The sequence below is a fragment of the Perca fluviatilis genome, chromosome 6, assembly GCF_010015445.1.
Source record: "Perca fluviatilis chromosome 6, GENO_Pfluv_1.0, whole genome shotgun sequence".
Classification (NCBI taxonomy): domain Eukaryota; kingdom Metazoa; phylum Chordata; class Actinopteri; order Perciformes; family Percidae; genus Perca; species Perca fluviatilis.
In genome coordinates, this window is record NC_053117.1 from 32,635,253 (window position 1) to 32,647,857 (window position 12,605).

The following is a 12,605-nucleotide window of genomic DNA, read 5'->3' on the forward strand; positions in this document are numbered from 1 at the left end:
GCACGATCCAGGATCGCTATAAATCCTGCTGAGCAGTGTATGAACACTTTCGGAGCAGAGTTTTTCACGTGTATTAACACAAATAGTGCTTCATTTTCACTAGTAGTCCAATATTGTGTGATTGAGAAAAAATAATAAAAAAAACCCTGTTCCATTTCGCACCTGCGCACTGTGACAATATTACATGGCGTCGTATTTAGGATTTGTCTGAAATATGAAAAAAGGATTACTCCGTAACACTAGTATCTGATGGGTAACAACACAACTTCTGAATCAAACAAAAAACCTTATACAAAAAAACTAAATTAATAATTATTGTGGTATACGCATGTGCGAGATTTTCGGATTAACAGTAAAGATTGTCTATTGTATTGAAGATGAATCACTCAATAGTTAGTCCAAATGTCAAATGTGCTAAAACTCAGTAACTTCCCCAAATGCGATTACTATTAAATAAAGTAATTGAGTTACATTCTTTTTACATTGTATTTACTAAATATCTGTTAAATCAAGCTTTTGATAATAGTGTTGCAAAGCTGGAGGCGTTGTATGAGGTGATCATCAAGGTCCTGAAAGTAAACCTCCCATCTAAAAAATAAAATAGTTGATTTGTCCTCTCACATTCTTAAGTGCTCTGTGTCTGCTAAAAACAACACTGACTGAAAAATAATGAGAATTTGGCCTTTAAAACTTGCTTTACAGCTACATATCTGTCATATAGCCTAAATCGTCATCTCTGACAAGTTAGCAGTTAACCAAAATTTAACGTTGAGTGTTTCTCCATGACAAAAATTGTTATGCTATTTTTGACAGAGATTTGGTTATAACAAACTCCTGCGGTTGGTGGGCACCGAGGTATTTAATCTAAACTTTATCTTCTACAGCAGACATTTAAACGTCTGTATTTTGAAGATAATTAAATGTCTGCTGTAGAAGATAATCATAATCCACATAGTTTATGGTGTCCGCAGACACTATCTTTAAAAATATATATATACTAATGTCTGCCAACTAAAAGCCAATGACGACAATATCACTTGACAAAAAAGCCAATCAAATTGCAGCAAGGCCACAGACAATTGCAGCAACAGAGGATGTATTATGTTATGTATTAATCCGGGTTATATATATTTTTTCCAATACTAATTATATATATATAATTATAAATATATATCCAATACCATTCTGCTTTCAGCAGTTGGCGCTTTGCTGTCAAGGCTTCATGTGTGCTATACATTTTTGAATACTAAATCATTGTCTGTTAAAATGACAAGCTGCTCACATTTTATCAGGCCTACATAGAGCTCCATAGTTTATATATATATATATATATATATAAATAATATATATATATATATATATATATATATATATATATATATATATATATATATATATATATATATATATATATATATATTATATATAAACTATAACCCGTTTTTTTATGTAATCTTTTAGAAAGAATGGTTAAAGAAACCCGGTGTGTAAAACTACAAATAGAAGTAAGAGAAGCTATAACGTTAGCATGGAGAGAAAAGGGGCGGGACTTCTTTGGTTCCTCCTGTCATTTCTCCTATCTTTGGCCCAGTCAGCCGGTTGGACTGGAGTTGCGAGTGTCGTATTTACATTTGTTTTCATCTTTTTTCACGTGCAGGTAGCCGACAGCGATAAACTGTAGCCGCGAAGCGAGTGAGCATCAACTGGGCGGCGTTGACGACAGAAATCCGCCTGTCACAGTTAACGGTGACGGTGCTGTTTCTCTTTCGGGCTGGCTGTCTGTTAATTTGACTTTGAAGGAGCTCCGTCTGTATCTGTCTTGCATCTTCTGGTCGCAGATATGAGCGGAAGAGTAGGAGACCTCAGCCCTAAACAGGCTGAAGCACTGGAGCAGGTACGTTTTGCCATAATAATAATAATAATAATATAATTGTGCTTTATACTGTATATCTCTTTACCATCATTTTTTCTTTCTTGTTATTATGACTGTTCTATAATAACCTGTCTGGTAGCATACCTCTTGCTAATAAACCACCCTCTTTTTACAGGATGTATTAATATTGTTTTCTCAATGTTAATAAACCATTCACTAATGCTTTGCAGATCAGTTAGAAGCCATTATGAAGAACAACGTTTGGTTGACGTTTTTGTTGACTGTCATAGGACTGCAACGATCCCTTTACGATTATTTTCATTATTTTCTAGATTAAGCAATCATCTGTTTGTCTATAAAACAAATATTGCTGGTTCAAATGCCTTGAAAATTTACAATTGTTTTTTTTATTAAATCCATGAGTCCATGAGTCATGGATTAAATGTTGCACTTGTAAACTGTCACCTGTTCCATGACCTATGACTGATTTAAAAAGCATTGGTAAACTTTAACATTAATACAGTAATTAGTTAAATTATAAATACTCAAGTGATTTGAACCAAGTGAAGTGAAGTTGCCTTTGCAAGTTATTTAAACAATTTACTGAAAAGTATCAAAATTGTTGCCCATTACTTTTGTGATTAATTATTCAAATAATTGTTCAAGCTCTAAATTTTATTATTATAACTTCTAACTTTATATTCTGGCCATTTTAAATTATTTATTGCCATTAGTAAAGTCACCAGTTGCATATTTTAGAAAATGCTATCCTGTAGTTCCTGTGTTTATAGTTCCCTTCCACATCACTGTTATTCATATGATATAAATAGTTAGGTTTGCTGTGCCATTATAAAAGTTAGTTTAACTTGAGAGGAAGTCTGTTAGCTGTATTTTTACATAAGCCTCATGTCATAAGGGGAATTACACTATATAGCCAAACTATTTACGTTTAATCTAGGCCTTTTAGTTCAAATGAAGGGAAATCTCAATGCTACAGCATTACATTACATGTCATTTAGCTGATGCTTTAATCCAAAGCTACTTACAATTGCTATATATGTCAGAGGTTGCACACCTCTGGAGCAAATAGGGGTTAAATGTCTTGCTCAGGGACACATTGGTTGATGTATTGCAGTGGGGATCTCCCACACCAAGGGCATGTGTCATATCCACTGCGCCATCACCACCCACCCCAGCACCCAGCATGACATGATACATCTATTTTAGGCAATTACTTCCAACTTTGTGGCAAAGGTGGGGCACTTTTTTGTTTCAACATGACAATGCCTCCATGTACAAAATGGTTTTCCCAGTTTGGTGAGAGTCCTGACCGTCACCCCATCCAACACCTTCGGGATGAATTGAAATGTTGACTGAGACAAAGTCTTTGCAGCACAACATCTCACTAATGCTCTTGTGTATGAATGGGAGAAAATTGCTGCAGCCAGGTTCAACATCTGGTGGAAAGTCTAAAACCAGAACACAGGGGGGCCGTTATAGCTGAAGATTCATGCCTATGGTTTTGAAATTTGTCATTTTTTAGCCAACATGACAACAACAAAAAAATCATTAGTTGCAGCATCTTAAGTTTGAATATTTGCTGGTTTTCTTTGTCTGACTGTTGGTCCAACAAAACAAGCAATGTAAATAAGTCAACTTGGGCCAAGTCAAATGATAAATCAAGAAAAAAAAAACGGGCTACTTATTTTGCAGCACTAAGGCTCGAGTGTCCACATACTTTGTTCAAGTGTCCACATAGTTTGGGTCATGTTGAAACCCGAGTTATCTGGACTGTTTTTCATGTAACGTTTACAGGCATCTCTTCTTGAAAATTGCCAATAAAGTGTGTAAAGCAATTAGTCTCAAAGTCACAAGTTTCAGCAGGATTAGTAAAATAAAACCCACTATTCTGAAATGAATGAAAAGCTTTAAACAAAGAAACGTACTGTATTTTTTACTTTCAGGGTCAAAACTGTAACTAAGGATTAAGTTAAACATTTCCCTGAATGTCTCTTCCCAGTACTGAATCCTCTTTGCGGCTCATAAGCAAAACGTGCATATGTCTCTTCTCTCTTCCCTCTGGCTACAGTTTCGAGAGAGGATACAGGACATTTTTCCTCAACTTCCTGCGCAGCATGACCACTTCCTGTTACGCTGGCTCAGAGGTGAGTTGAGAATCGTGAAGCACCTGTTGCTTTTCCCTGACCACAGCTTGCACTCAGAAAAAGCAAAACCTCTCCCATAACACCTCTCCTTTAGTGCGATTATTTGCCTACACATAATCATTTGCATGCATTCGCCGGGAAAATCAGTTGGTGCTGTAGCTGTGCAAAAAGCAGAAGCTACAGTGGTTTATTACATGAAAGGACATGATGCAACACATGTCACCACTCTGTTTGCAAGGGTTTGAGAAAGCGAGTCACATGGTTTCACGCCTAAACACAATGCTCAAAAAAACAAGTCTGCTCTATGACTGGATACTCAGTAGTGGTTAAACCAAATCAGGAAGACGTCAGTTTTTTTTTGTTTAACTTTTAATCAAAATGTAACAGTTTCCCAGATTCAGATTTTTCTCTGGTATCCTGAGGCAGGGTATCTACAGGTCTTGAAATGTCTTAAAAAGCATTGAATTCAGTTTAAGTCTTAAATTGCCTGCTGTAGGCTGTAATGTTAGTTATAAAAATTATTTTGTATTTGATTGTCGGCTGTAGGGAGACATTATGAATTATTTTGTATTTGATTGTCGGCTGTAGGGAGACGTTTTTCACCATTAAACTAAAAGTTGGTGTTGTGACCGTGAATTGTGTTGCAGGCGGATGTTCAATAATTTTTTGCAGTTTCAGTTCGCACCATCAGACCTGCAGCACACTGTCACTACTGCTAGGTACAGTAGCTGAGAAGCTCATTGTCTTATTTTAAATTAGTTAATCCATCTCAGCACTGGTTATCTGGGGCCAGGTCACATTCATTCATCTAATTAATTAGATCAATAGGAATTATTGGTATAAACTGCTGGGAACTACTTGAAAAAAAAGGTGATAATTAGTAACTAGGCCACATCGTCCCTACTAGTTAGCCATCATGCTTTGGCCAGTATGAACAGTAAAACGGGCATTAGCTTGCATTCTCTGGTATTAAAAAGGTCTTTTAAAAGTCCTAAATTTAACCTGGTAAATGCTGCAGAAACCCAGGTTGAGTTTACGTTTTCAGACTCTGGAGGAAATGGGAAGCAAGTGATTAAAGGAGGCCTTGTTCTGATTACTTCTGCAGCAGAGGTCTAGCACTCTGCGTTTCAGGCTTATCCAGAGCTAATCGCATTAAAGGTGCACTACGATGGACGACAGCTCGTCTGCCGGGAGACTCTGCTGCTTGTGTTCCTGTTGCTCTCCTGTGTTCAAGTTCCCTTCGAAATTGTTTCATAAGAGTTCTGTGGCGTATTGTTCTCTTTAATTAAGTCTTACTAAATGACCATAGCGGTTGTGAAAGTCAGCGTCACAGCTCCAAACATGAACAATGAGGCGTTTGTTTGGCCAGTGATTCAAGTTATTTCCCTTACATGCATGTAAAGATTATTCCCGTTCACGCTGTGGGAATATGTGTGAGGACAGCCCAGTGCATGTAATTGATTTAAAGCTAATGATTTAAAGCCTGAGGTGGCACACAGTGAGGACTAGTGATTGACCTTATAATAAATCTAGTTTAGAACACTTTTTGTGCCCAGGTACAACTCTGCATTGTGTCTAAGTACACCTTGTGATTCAAATAGTAATTCTATACATACAAATAGTTTCTTTTGTGAGCTATGTGTGTGACAAGAGGTGTTTCTGGCTCCCAGGGCATCGTATGACCTTTTGGCTACAATGCCAAATCAATGCCTGAACTGGGCTTGGTTAAAAATATAATTCAATTTAGAATTCACCAGTTGAAAAAAACTTAACGTACTTGAATGGATCTGAACACAGTTTCAGATGAGGCCTCCTGCAGTTCTTTGCTTTTTTTCAAGAGATAAAAAAAGTCCATAACTTCTTGTGTACTAGCTGCTTTTTGTCCATAAAAGAATTGCTTTTTAAACAGCATACGTAAAAAGGTTCAAGAATTGATTTCAGGTGAACTTGTGGCTGGCAGAGAGAAGGAAATCAGAAATAAAGTATATAACAGTCACAATTTAGGACCTATATGTCCTGAGGTAAACTGGGCATATCTTTATCTGTTACTGTGTCAAGGTTTCATATTTCTTGGGATATTCTGAGTGAAATAATGAATATCAACACGTCTAACTGTGTGACCCATCGGTTAGACCCTGTTTCTGTCATACGATAGAAGATGAGTCTTGTACTAGAGGCCAATGACCCTCCTCCTCTTCTTAGCATAACCAACTAAACAAATGTTTAAGTCTGCCCACAGATGATTCTTACTCCAACTGTGTGAATACAGTATTTATCTCAGAGGAACCCCACCTTAAGAGATAAAAGGGTAAGCTGGGGTAAATGGCATCAATTCAGCCTGTGACTGCCTTTGTACTGGCATATCAGTTGTGCTGGAGTAAATTAGGACAAAGTGTTATACTGCATTTGTTCCAGAATTCAGTGAAACAGATTTTGTAAACAGCAGCTTTTTCTGAAAAGTCGTTTTTGACATCATTAGTCACATATATACATTCTGACTGGTCTTGACGCTGTGATGACATGAAATATTGTGACTTTTGCCTTTTTTTTTTTTAAATGTAGCCTATGTTCAGAGCTATAGACAGGAGGATTTTAGCTGTTTTAGCTTCTTTAGCTACCTGTGGAGCATATAAAAAAACTATTCATGCGGCGGCCTTCTTTTTTTTGACTATCCAAGAATAATGCCTTTACCAGATCAGTCACATAACAAGACACATTGTCTCGCCTACATGTTATCTAAATCTTTCTAAAAGTTTGAAACTGACAGGGTGACGATTCAAAAGACCACAACAAGGTCTCGGCATGTTTTATTAAACCTGGACCAGCGGTGTGTGAGATGTTGGCGGTATCATTAAATGTTATCAGATAATATGCTGACTGGGGTTGTCCTTGTACCAGCTACATTATGAACCTCTATCACAGCTTAAGATAACATTTCAAATCACTGCACTTGGGACTCGGTTGGTCTACCGTACACACGATATCTATTGCACGTCTGTCCATCCAGGGAGAGCGATCCCCTCCACAGTTGCTCTTCCTGAAGTTTCTATCAGTTTTTTCAGGGTGGGGGGGTCCCTTATCCAAATCGAGGGACTAAGAACAGAGGCTGTCGTATGCTATACAGATCGTAAACCCCCCTGAGGTATTTTGTGATATATAAATACAATTGACTTGACCCTTATTTTATCTCACCTTATAGTATCCAATAGGATACATTTCTATGTTAAGAAGCAGCAGGGGAACCACCAATCTATTCATCCATTACTGTGTATATTATTAGTAGTTAGAACTGTATTATCCAGTAAGATGAGGTGGTCGGCGCAAAACACTTATTACCATCTCAACACAACACACAGCCTGGCCATCTGCTATGTGCATTTGTAATTGTAAGTCACTATGGCCTAGTTAAGCAGCCAGACTGGAGCATTAGGTACACTATAATCCACTGCTGGAGTAGGTTGTAAATCTCACTTCACAGCAACATTGCTGTTGTGCTTTTCCAAGAGACTGTCAGTTGCAGAGCTAATCACCTTAAGGAGTATTAAGACAGTGAACTGTGTGTCCACTCTGTTCTGGATCAGTCCTACTGACACAGTGGGTTTAATATGTTAGAGTAGAGGAGGTGTTTTGGATGTTATACAAGTTTATTCCGAGAGGGTATTATTGACAATTATACAATTTAAGAGATTCTTTTATATATTTCTATTCTTGGTATTTTTAGCCTTTTCTACAATTTTGTCCCTCTTGTGTCATTTGTTGACGGAGGAGGCACCATGTAGGAATTATAAAGACACTTTTACAGAACTCTTGTGCAATTGGTGATATTTATTTTTTACATTTGCACACCACATTTTACTAATCTACTGGTTGCTTCCATCGACACCTATTCTGTTGGTTGTCTTAAGACGTTTATACGATGTTTTTGACACTATTGCCCTTGTTGGAAAAAGGTGCCAACAGACAAAACAATAAGACAGGATCAGGCAGGATCACTAGTTCAATCAGGAGAGACTTCCTTGCAATTATGAACATATTTATTGTACAGACAAACATGTAAATGTACAAGTCTCTGGAGATTGGACTCCATCGAACCCAAATGTCCTAAAGGGTTTAAGGAAACCCAAACATATCCCCCGATGGAGTCCAGACACTGGTGGTGGTGAATGAGCAGAGGAACCATCGACAGCCAATTGCAGATGACCCCAGGTCCGAGGGCGTGACCAGGGGGAAGAAGACCAGAAGGGGAGGAAGCGGGACGCACTCTATTTCCTGAAACGACAACTGCCAACCGCGGAAGAGCGAGCAGATTTAAAGCAGGATATTAAGCTGTCATAGGCTCGTGACAAATGGCCGACCCTGATTGGTTTAACTAACAACGACACAGCTGCTCTGATTACTACTGACAAGTGACGTACCATGAAACAGCTGATCATTATGAGTGATGGAAAAGGTATATGAAGTCTTCCTTTAAGAATTTACGCTGAGCTTCATTTGCTGCACTTTATTGAAAGCTTTATAACGGTGTGCCCCAGACCTCGTCCCTCCGAATCTTGCTCTTATATGTTGTCGTTATTTGAAGGGTTTCCTCTAAGACTTCGATATAAAAAGTGTGATCATGTAAAATCTTACCAACATGTCTATTATTTTACTGACTGAATGATTGACACGTCTTAGTCCATTAAGAGTTAAAAAAAAAGCCCTGCCTTTACAAGATCTGTGTTTGGAGGATGTGATTATCATTATTATACATTACATTGACATTTCTAAGTCTAATAACTTTCAATTTAAACAAACTTGCACACATTTTAAATCATACATTTTATAACATCATTCATTGAAACTGAAACAGACTTCTTTTATATGGCTTTTTCTTGACTTTGTAACATCATATATTTTTAGTTTGTACACAGTATTATCCTTGTATATTTTCCTCTGTCTCTTATTCACCTCCCTCACTTTTCCTCCTCCTGTAAAACATTGTAACTTGTAATTTGAAACTGTAATTGTCACCCTCTGCATCCTGGTTAAATACCTTTTATTTAATTTAGACCATTTATGGATTGTGGATGTCAGTATTCATCATGTCATCCTCATTTTTACTTTACCTTCTTTTTTAGCCAGAAACTTCAATGTCCAGAAGTCGGAGGGCATGGTGCGAAAGGTAACATGTTCACTTTCTCTGTTGAGTAGGAGAGGACATTTCTATAGTACGCGTCACACTCTTGTAGAAATGCAATTAAAATCATGTACTGACTTGAAAGCAGCGGTGCATCGACAATGCCTCCTCATTCACTGACTCACTTGTTTTGTGTGTGAAAGTGCAGTTAGCACTAGCAGCAGACAGCTCATCAGCTCAGGAGTGGCTGCAGGAGCAGTTTAATAATGGTTCGCTGTGGGGAAACTGAGTCATCATCATCACAGCAGCCTGAGTAGATAAGATATAGATAAAGGGGATTACATGAGTTATCAAGCTGACAGTAAGAATTACAGCCTCCTAACTAAAAGCTGCATTCACTGTTGTGTGTCCACTAGGTGACAAAAAACAAACAGAGACACACACCCTGATATATTGTCTATAAAAGTTGTTATGGTATAGTTACTTCCACAAATCAACAGGAGCAACAGTTACGTTTATTTAACCCTTGTGTTGTCCTTCGGGTCCCAGTGACCCAAAGGACAACACAAGGATTATGTACTTCCGTTTACTTTGTTGAGAATTGCTCTCTAAACAAGCGTTAATACAGCACCTTAGTTCTTGTTTGTACAGCATTTTGGTCAGCTTAAACTGTGTTTAAATGTGTTCTAGAAATAAACTTTACTTACTTAACAAGAAACAGGGTTTAGAGAGCAATTCTCAACAAAGTAAAGGGAGGTACATAATCCTTGTGTTGTCCTTCGGGTCACTGGGACCCGAAGGACCACACAAGGGTTAAAGTCATGTTTCTGTTCCCCTGATTAAACTTAGTCCAATATTACCTCTCCTTTTAGCTCTAGTTTGTTCTCCACCAACTTCTGAGAAAAACATCTCTCTTTAGCTGCTAAGTGTTTTAGGTTTTCCAATTTGTCCCATTTGGGCAGGATTAACATTACAGGGGTAGTGTAAATGTAATAAATAAATGTATATAAATGTATATTAAAAAAAAAAAAGAGCTAATTTGCTTATTTCTCTCTTTCCCCTTTGTTGGGGTTTGTGGTTGTAAGCATGTGTTGGCATGAATTACACAGCGGTACATAACTGATCCCTTTCCTGCTAACCGATCAGGTTTTACATCACACTGAAACCTCTTAAATCACCACATAGTGCTTTGTATATTACTAATCCTATGATTAGCCTAATAGCTTTGCCTTACATGCACCCATCTTTTCTTCCAGCATTTGGAGTTCAGGAAACAGATGAAAGTAGACACAATAGTCACCGACTGGCGTCCACCAGAGGTAAAACCCCCTAAACTGTATAAACAATCAGTGTACTTAAAGAGTCGTAAGAAATAATTTCCTCAAATAAATGAGTAAAATATTCCAGTACACAACTGATGAAACCATTTAAAATGACTGCTGTTTGCAGGTGATAGAGAAGTATCTGTCAGGAGGGATGTGTGGTTACGACCGTGAGGGTAGTCCTATCTGGTATGATGTCATCGGACCTGTGGATCCTAAAGGCCTCTTCCTGTCTGCCTCCAAGCAAGACTTCATCAAGTCCAAGATCAGAGACTGTGAGGTCCTGCAGAAGGAATGTAACCTCCAGTCACAGAGGGTAAGAGACCACGGACTGTAGGACAGGGATCCCGTGCTCCTGATCCCACTTGATACTAAAACGTGTCTGGTTGATGTGTAATGGTGTTTATAGAAGGAAGCATATCAGTGGTTCCCAAACAGGGTTGCCAGGTGAATACAGGGTTAGGTATTAAATAAACAAACTGCCTCACAAAATAGGATAACAGACTTTTGGGAAATTTCTCTAATCTTTCTTATGAACTACTATACAATTGTGCCTCTTAATGCTTTTAAGAATTATTCAAATGGAACAAGGTAACACCAGCATTCAGTTCAACTGCTTGCAACTTGCAGACACGCAACCTGTCACAAGTAGACTACTTGCTTCTTACAAGCAAAATAATTTGGAAACCATTGAGTTTATTTCCCTTTATGAAAACATCCTTGTCTCAGTTCACAAATGTGAAACATATTTGTTTTTTAGAGCAGCGGTATCAGTTTTCCACTGATAAAATCAAATGTGACCTCTGAAGTCCTTTTAATTTGGTAGTTGGCACAGTGAAAAAAGTACTTAAACATGACATATCTTAAGATACAGATTACAACATGCAACTATTATTGATACACACTACAGTATGTCACAGCCAAGCAGAAAATATAAGGAGATGATTTGCCTTAACAGGAATGATACATGTCACATTAAGGCTGCAAACTGTCCAAACTTAGCTAAAATTTAAGATTAAGAAACAGCATGCAACTTTATATCCATACAGTACATACTATGCCCATGGATGCCAAAAACAAAAAACAGTTTCCATTGGAAATACATTTTGGGTTCATCAGTTACTTGACATTTTGAAATTGCTGCAATTGTTAAAATTACAATTGAATGATCCAAGTTTATTTTTTAAGTTTGGCTGGATTCTTTACCATTTACAGTTTCAAGTTTCATTCAGAAAAAAGGTGAAATTACCCTCCATAGATTAAGTAATTAAAATATGCTATTTGTAGATTTGTTTATGTTGGTGTATTTAAAAAAAATTAAATGTCATTTAGTTTGACTCCATGAGATGTCATATGGATTGATCACTCTGTTTAAATAAAAAAACTTTATCCAAAGTGATTTAAACATTTGAGATGCAATTTCGGGTTCATTGTTTTTCTCATGTTCACAGGAGCCAAGAATATACCAAATTAACACCAATTAAAACCACCCTACAATTAATGGCTAGCCTGCTCTACAGGCGCTTTTATTTTTGTTTTATACATTATTGTATGGTATCACAGATTACATGTTCCTGTCTTTCTGTCACCAGCTTGGGAGGAACGTGGAGTCAATCACCATGATCTACGACGTAGAAGGTCTGGGTCTGAAACACTTATGGAAGCCTGCTATAGAAACATATGGAGAGGTACAGAGACGTGCACATTCAGTGTAAACAGGCTGTTAGTTTGGTTGAACATTTCCAAAACACAGTATATGTTCCTCTGGGTCACCAGATTCTCCAGATGTTTGAAGAGAACTACCCGGAAGGCTTGAAAAGGCTGTTTGTCATTAAAGGTAAATGTGTCCTTCATCTATGGATGAGGGAGACTAATTGATTCCACTTGCATTTCTGTATGCGTGTTCATCTTTTAGTCATCGTATCCTGCTTTTAAAGAGCCAGGGCTTCAATTATTTCTGGTTAACGTTTCACTTTTTCTACTGCAGCCCCCAAACTCTTTCCTGTGGCCTACAACCTCGTCAAGCACTTTCTGAGTGAGAACACAAGACAAAAGATCAATATCCTTGGGGGTGAGAGTGAGACACTACACATCACTTCATCTAATTTTACAGATTATTTCACCCATCA

General features: G+C 37.7%; 1 protein-coding gene and 1 long non-coding RNA gene across 2 annotated transcripts in view; one reads left to right on the plus strand and one right to left on the minus strand.

Annotated features, from left to right (window-relative positions):
* Positions 1–1,583: 1,583 nt before the first annotated feature.
* The window catches only part of LOC120560720 (SEC14-like protein 2), a 22,495-nt gene continuing 11,473 nt past the window's right edge, over positions 1,584–12,605 (plus strand). The window contains exons 1-8 of the mRNA XM_039803505.1: positions 1,584–1,894; positions 3,963–4,038; positions 9,156–9,199; positions 10,411–10,473; positions 10,604–10,792; positions 12,069–12,164; positions 12,253–12,313; positions 12,464–12,547. Coding sequence (XP_039659439.1) covers positions 1,841–1,894; positions 3,963–4,038; positions 9,156–9,199; positions 10,411–10,473; positions 10,604–10,792; positions 12,069–12,164; positions 12,253–12,313; positions 12,464–12,547 — 667 coding nt within the window. The 5' untranslated portion in view covers positions 1,584–1,840. The remainder of the gene's footprint in view (positions 1,895–3,962; positions 4,039–9,155; positions 9,200–10,410; positions 10,474–10,603; positions 10,793–12,068; positions 12,165–12,252; positions 12,314–12,463; positions 12,548–12,605) is intronic.
* LOC120560721 overlaps positions 7,844–12,605 on the minus strand; it is a 16,990-nt gene continuing 12,228 nt past the window's right edge. Inside the window, exons 3-5 of the long non-coding RNA XR_005639507.1 lie at positions 9,340–9,463; positions 9,144–9,217; positions 7,844–8,319 (exon numbers count right to left, since the gene is read on the minus strand). This is a non-coding gene — a long non-coding RNA (uncharacterized LOC120560721). The remainder of the gene's footprint in view (positions 8,320–9,143; positions 9,218–9,339; positions 9,464–12,605) is intronic.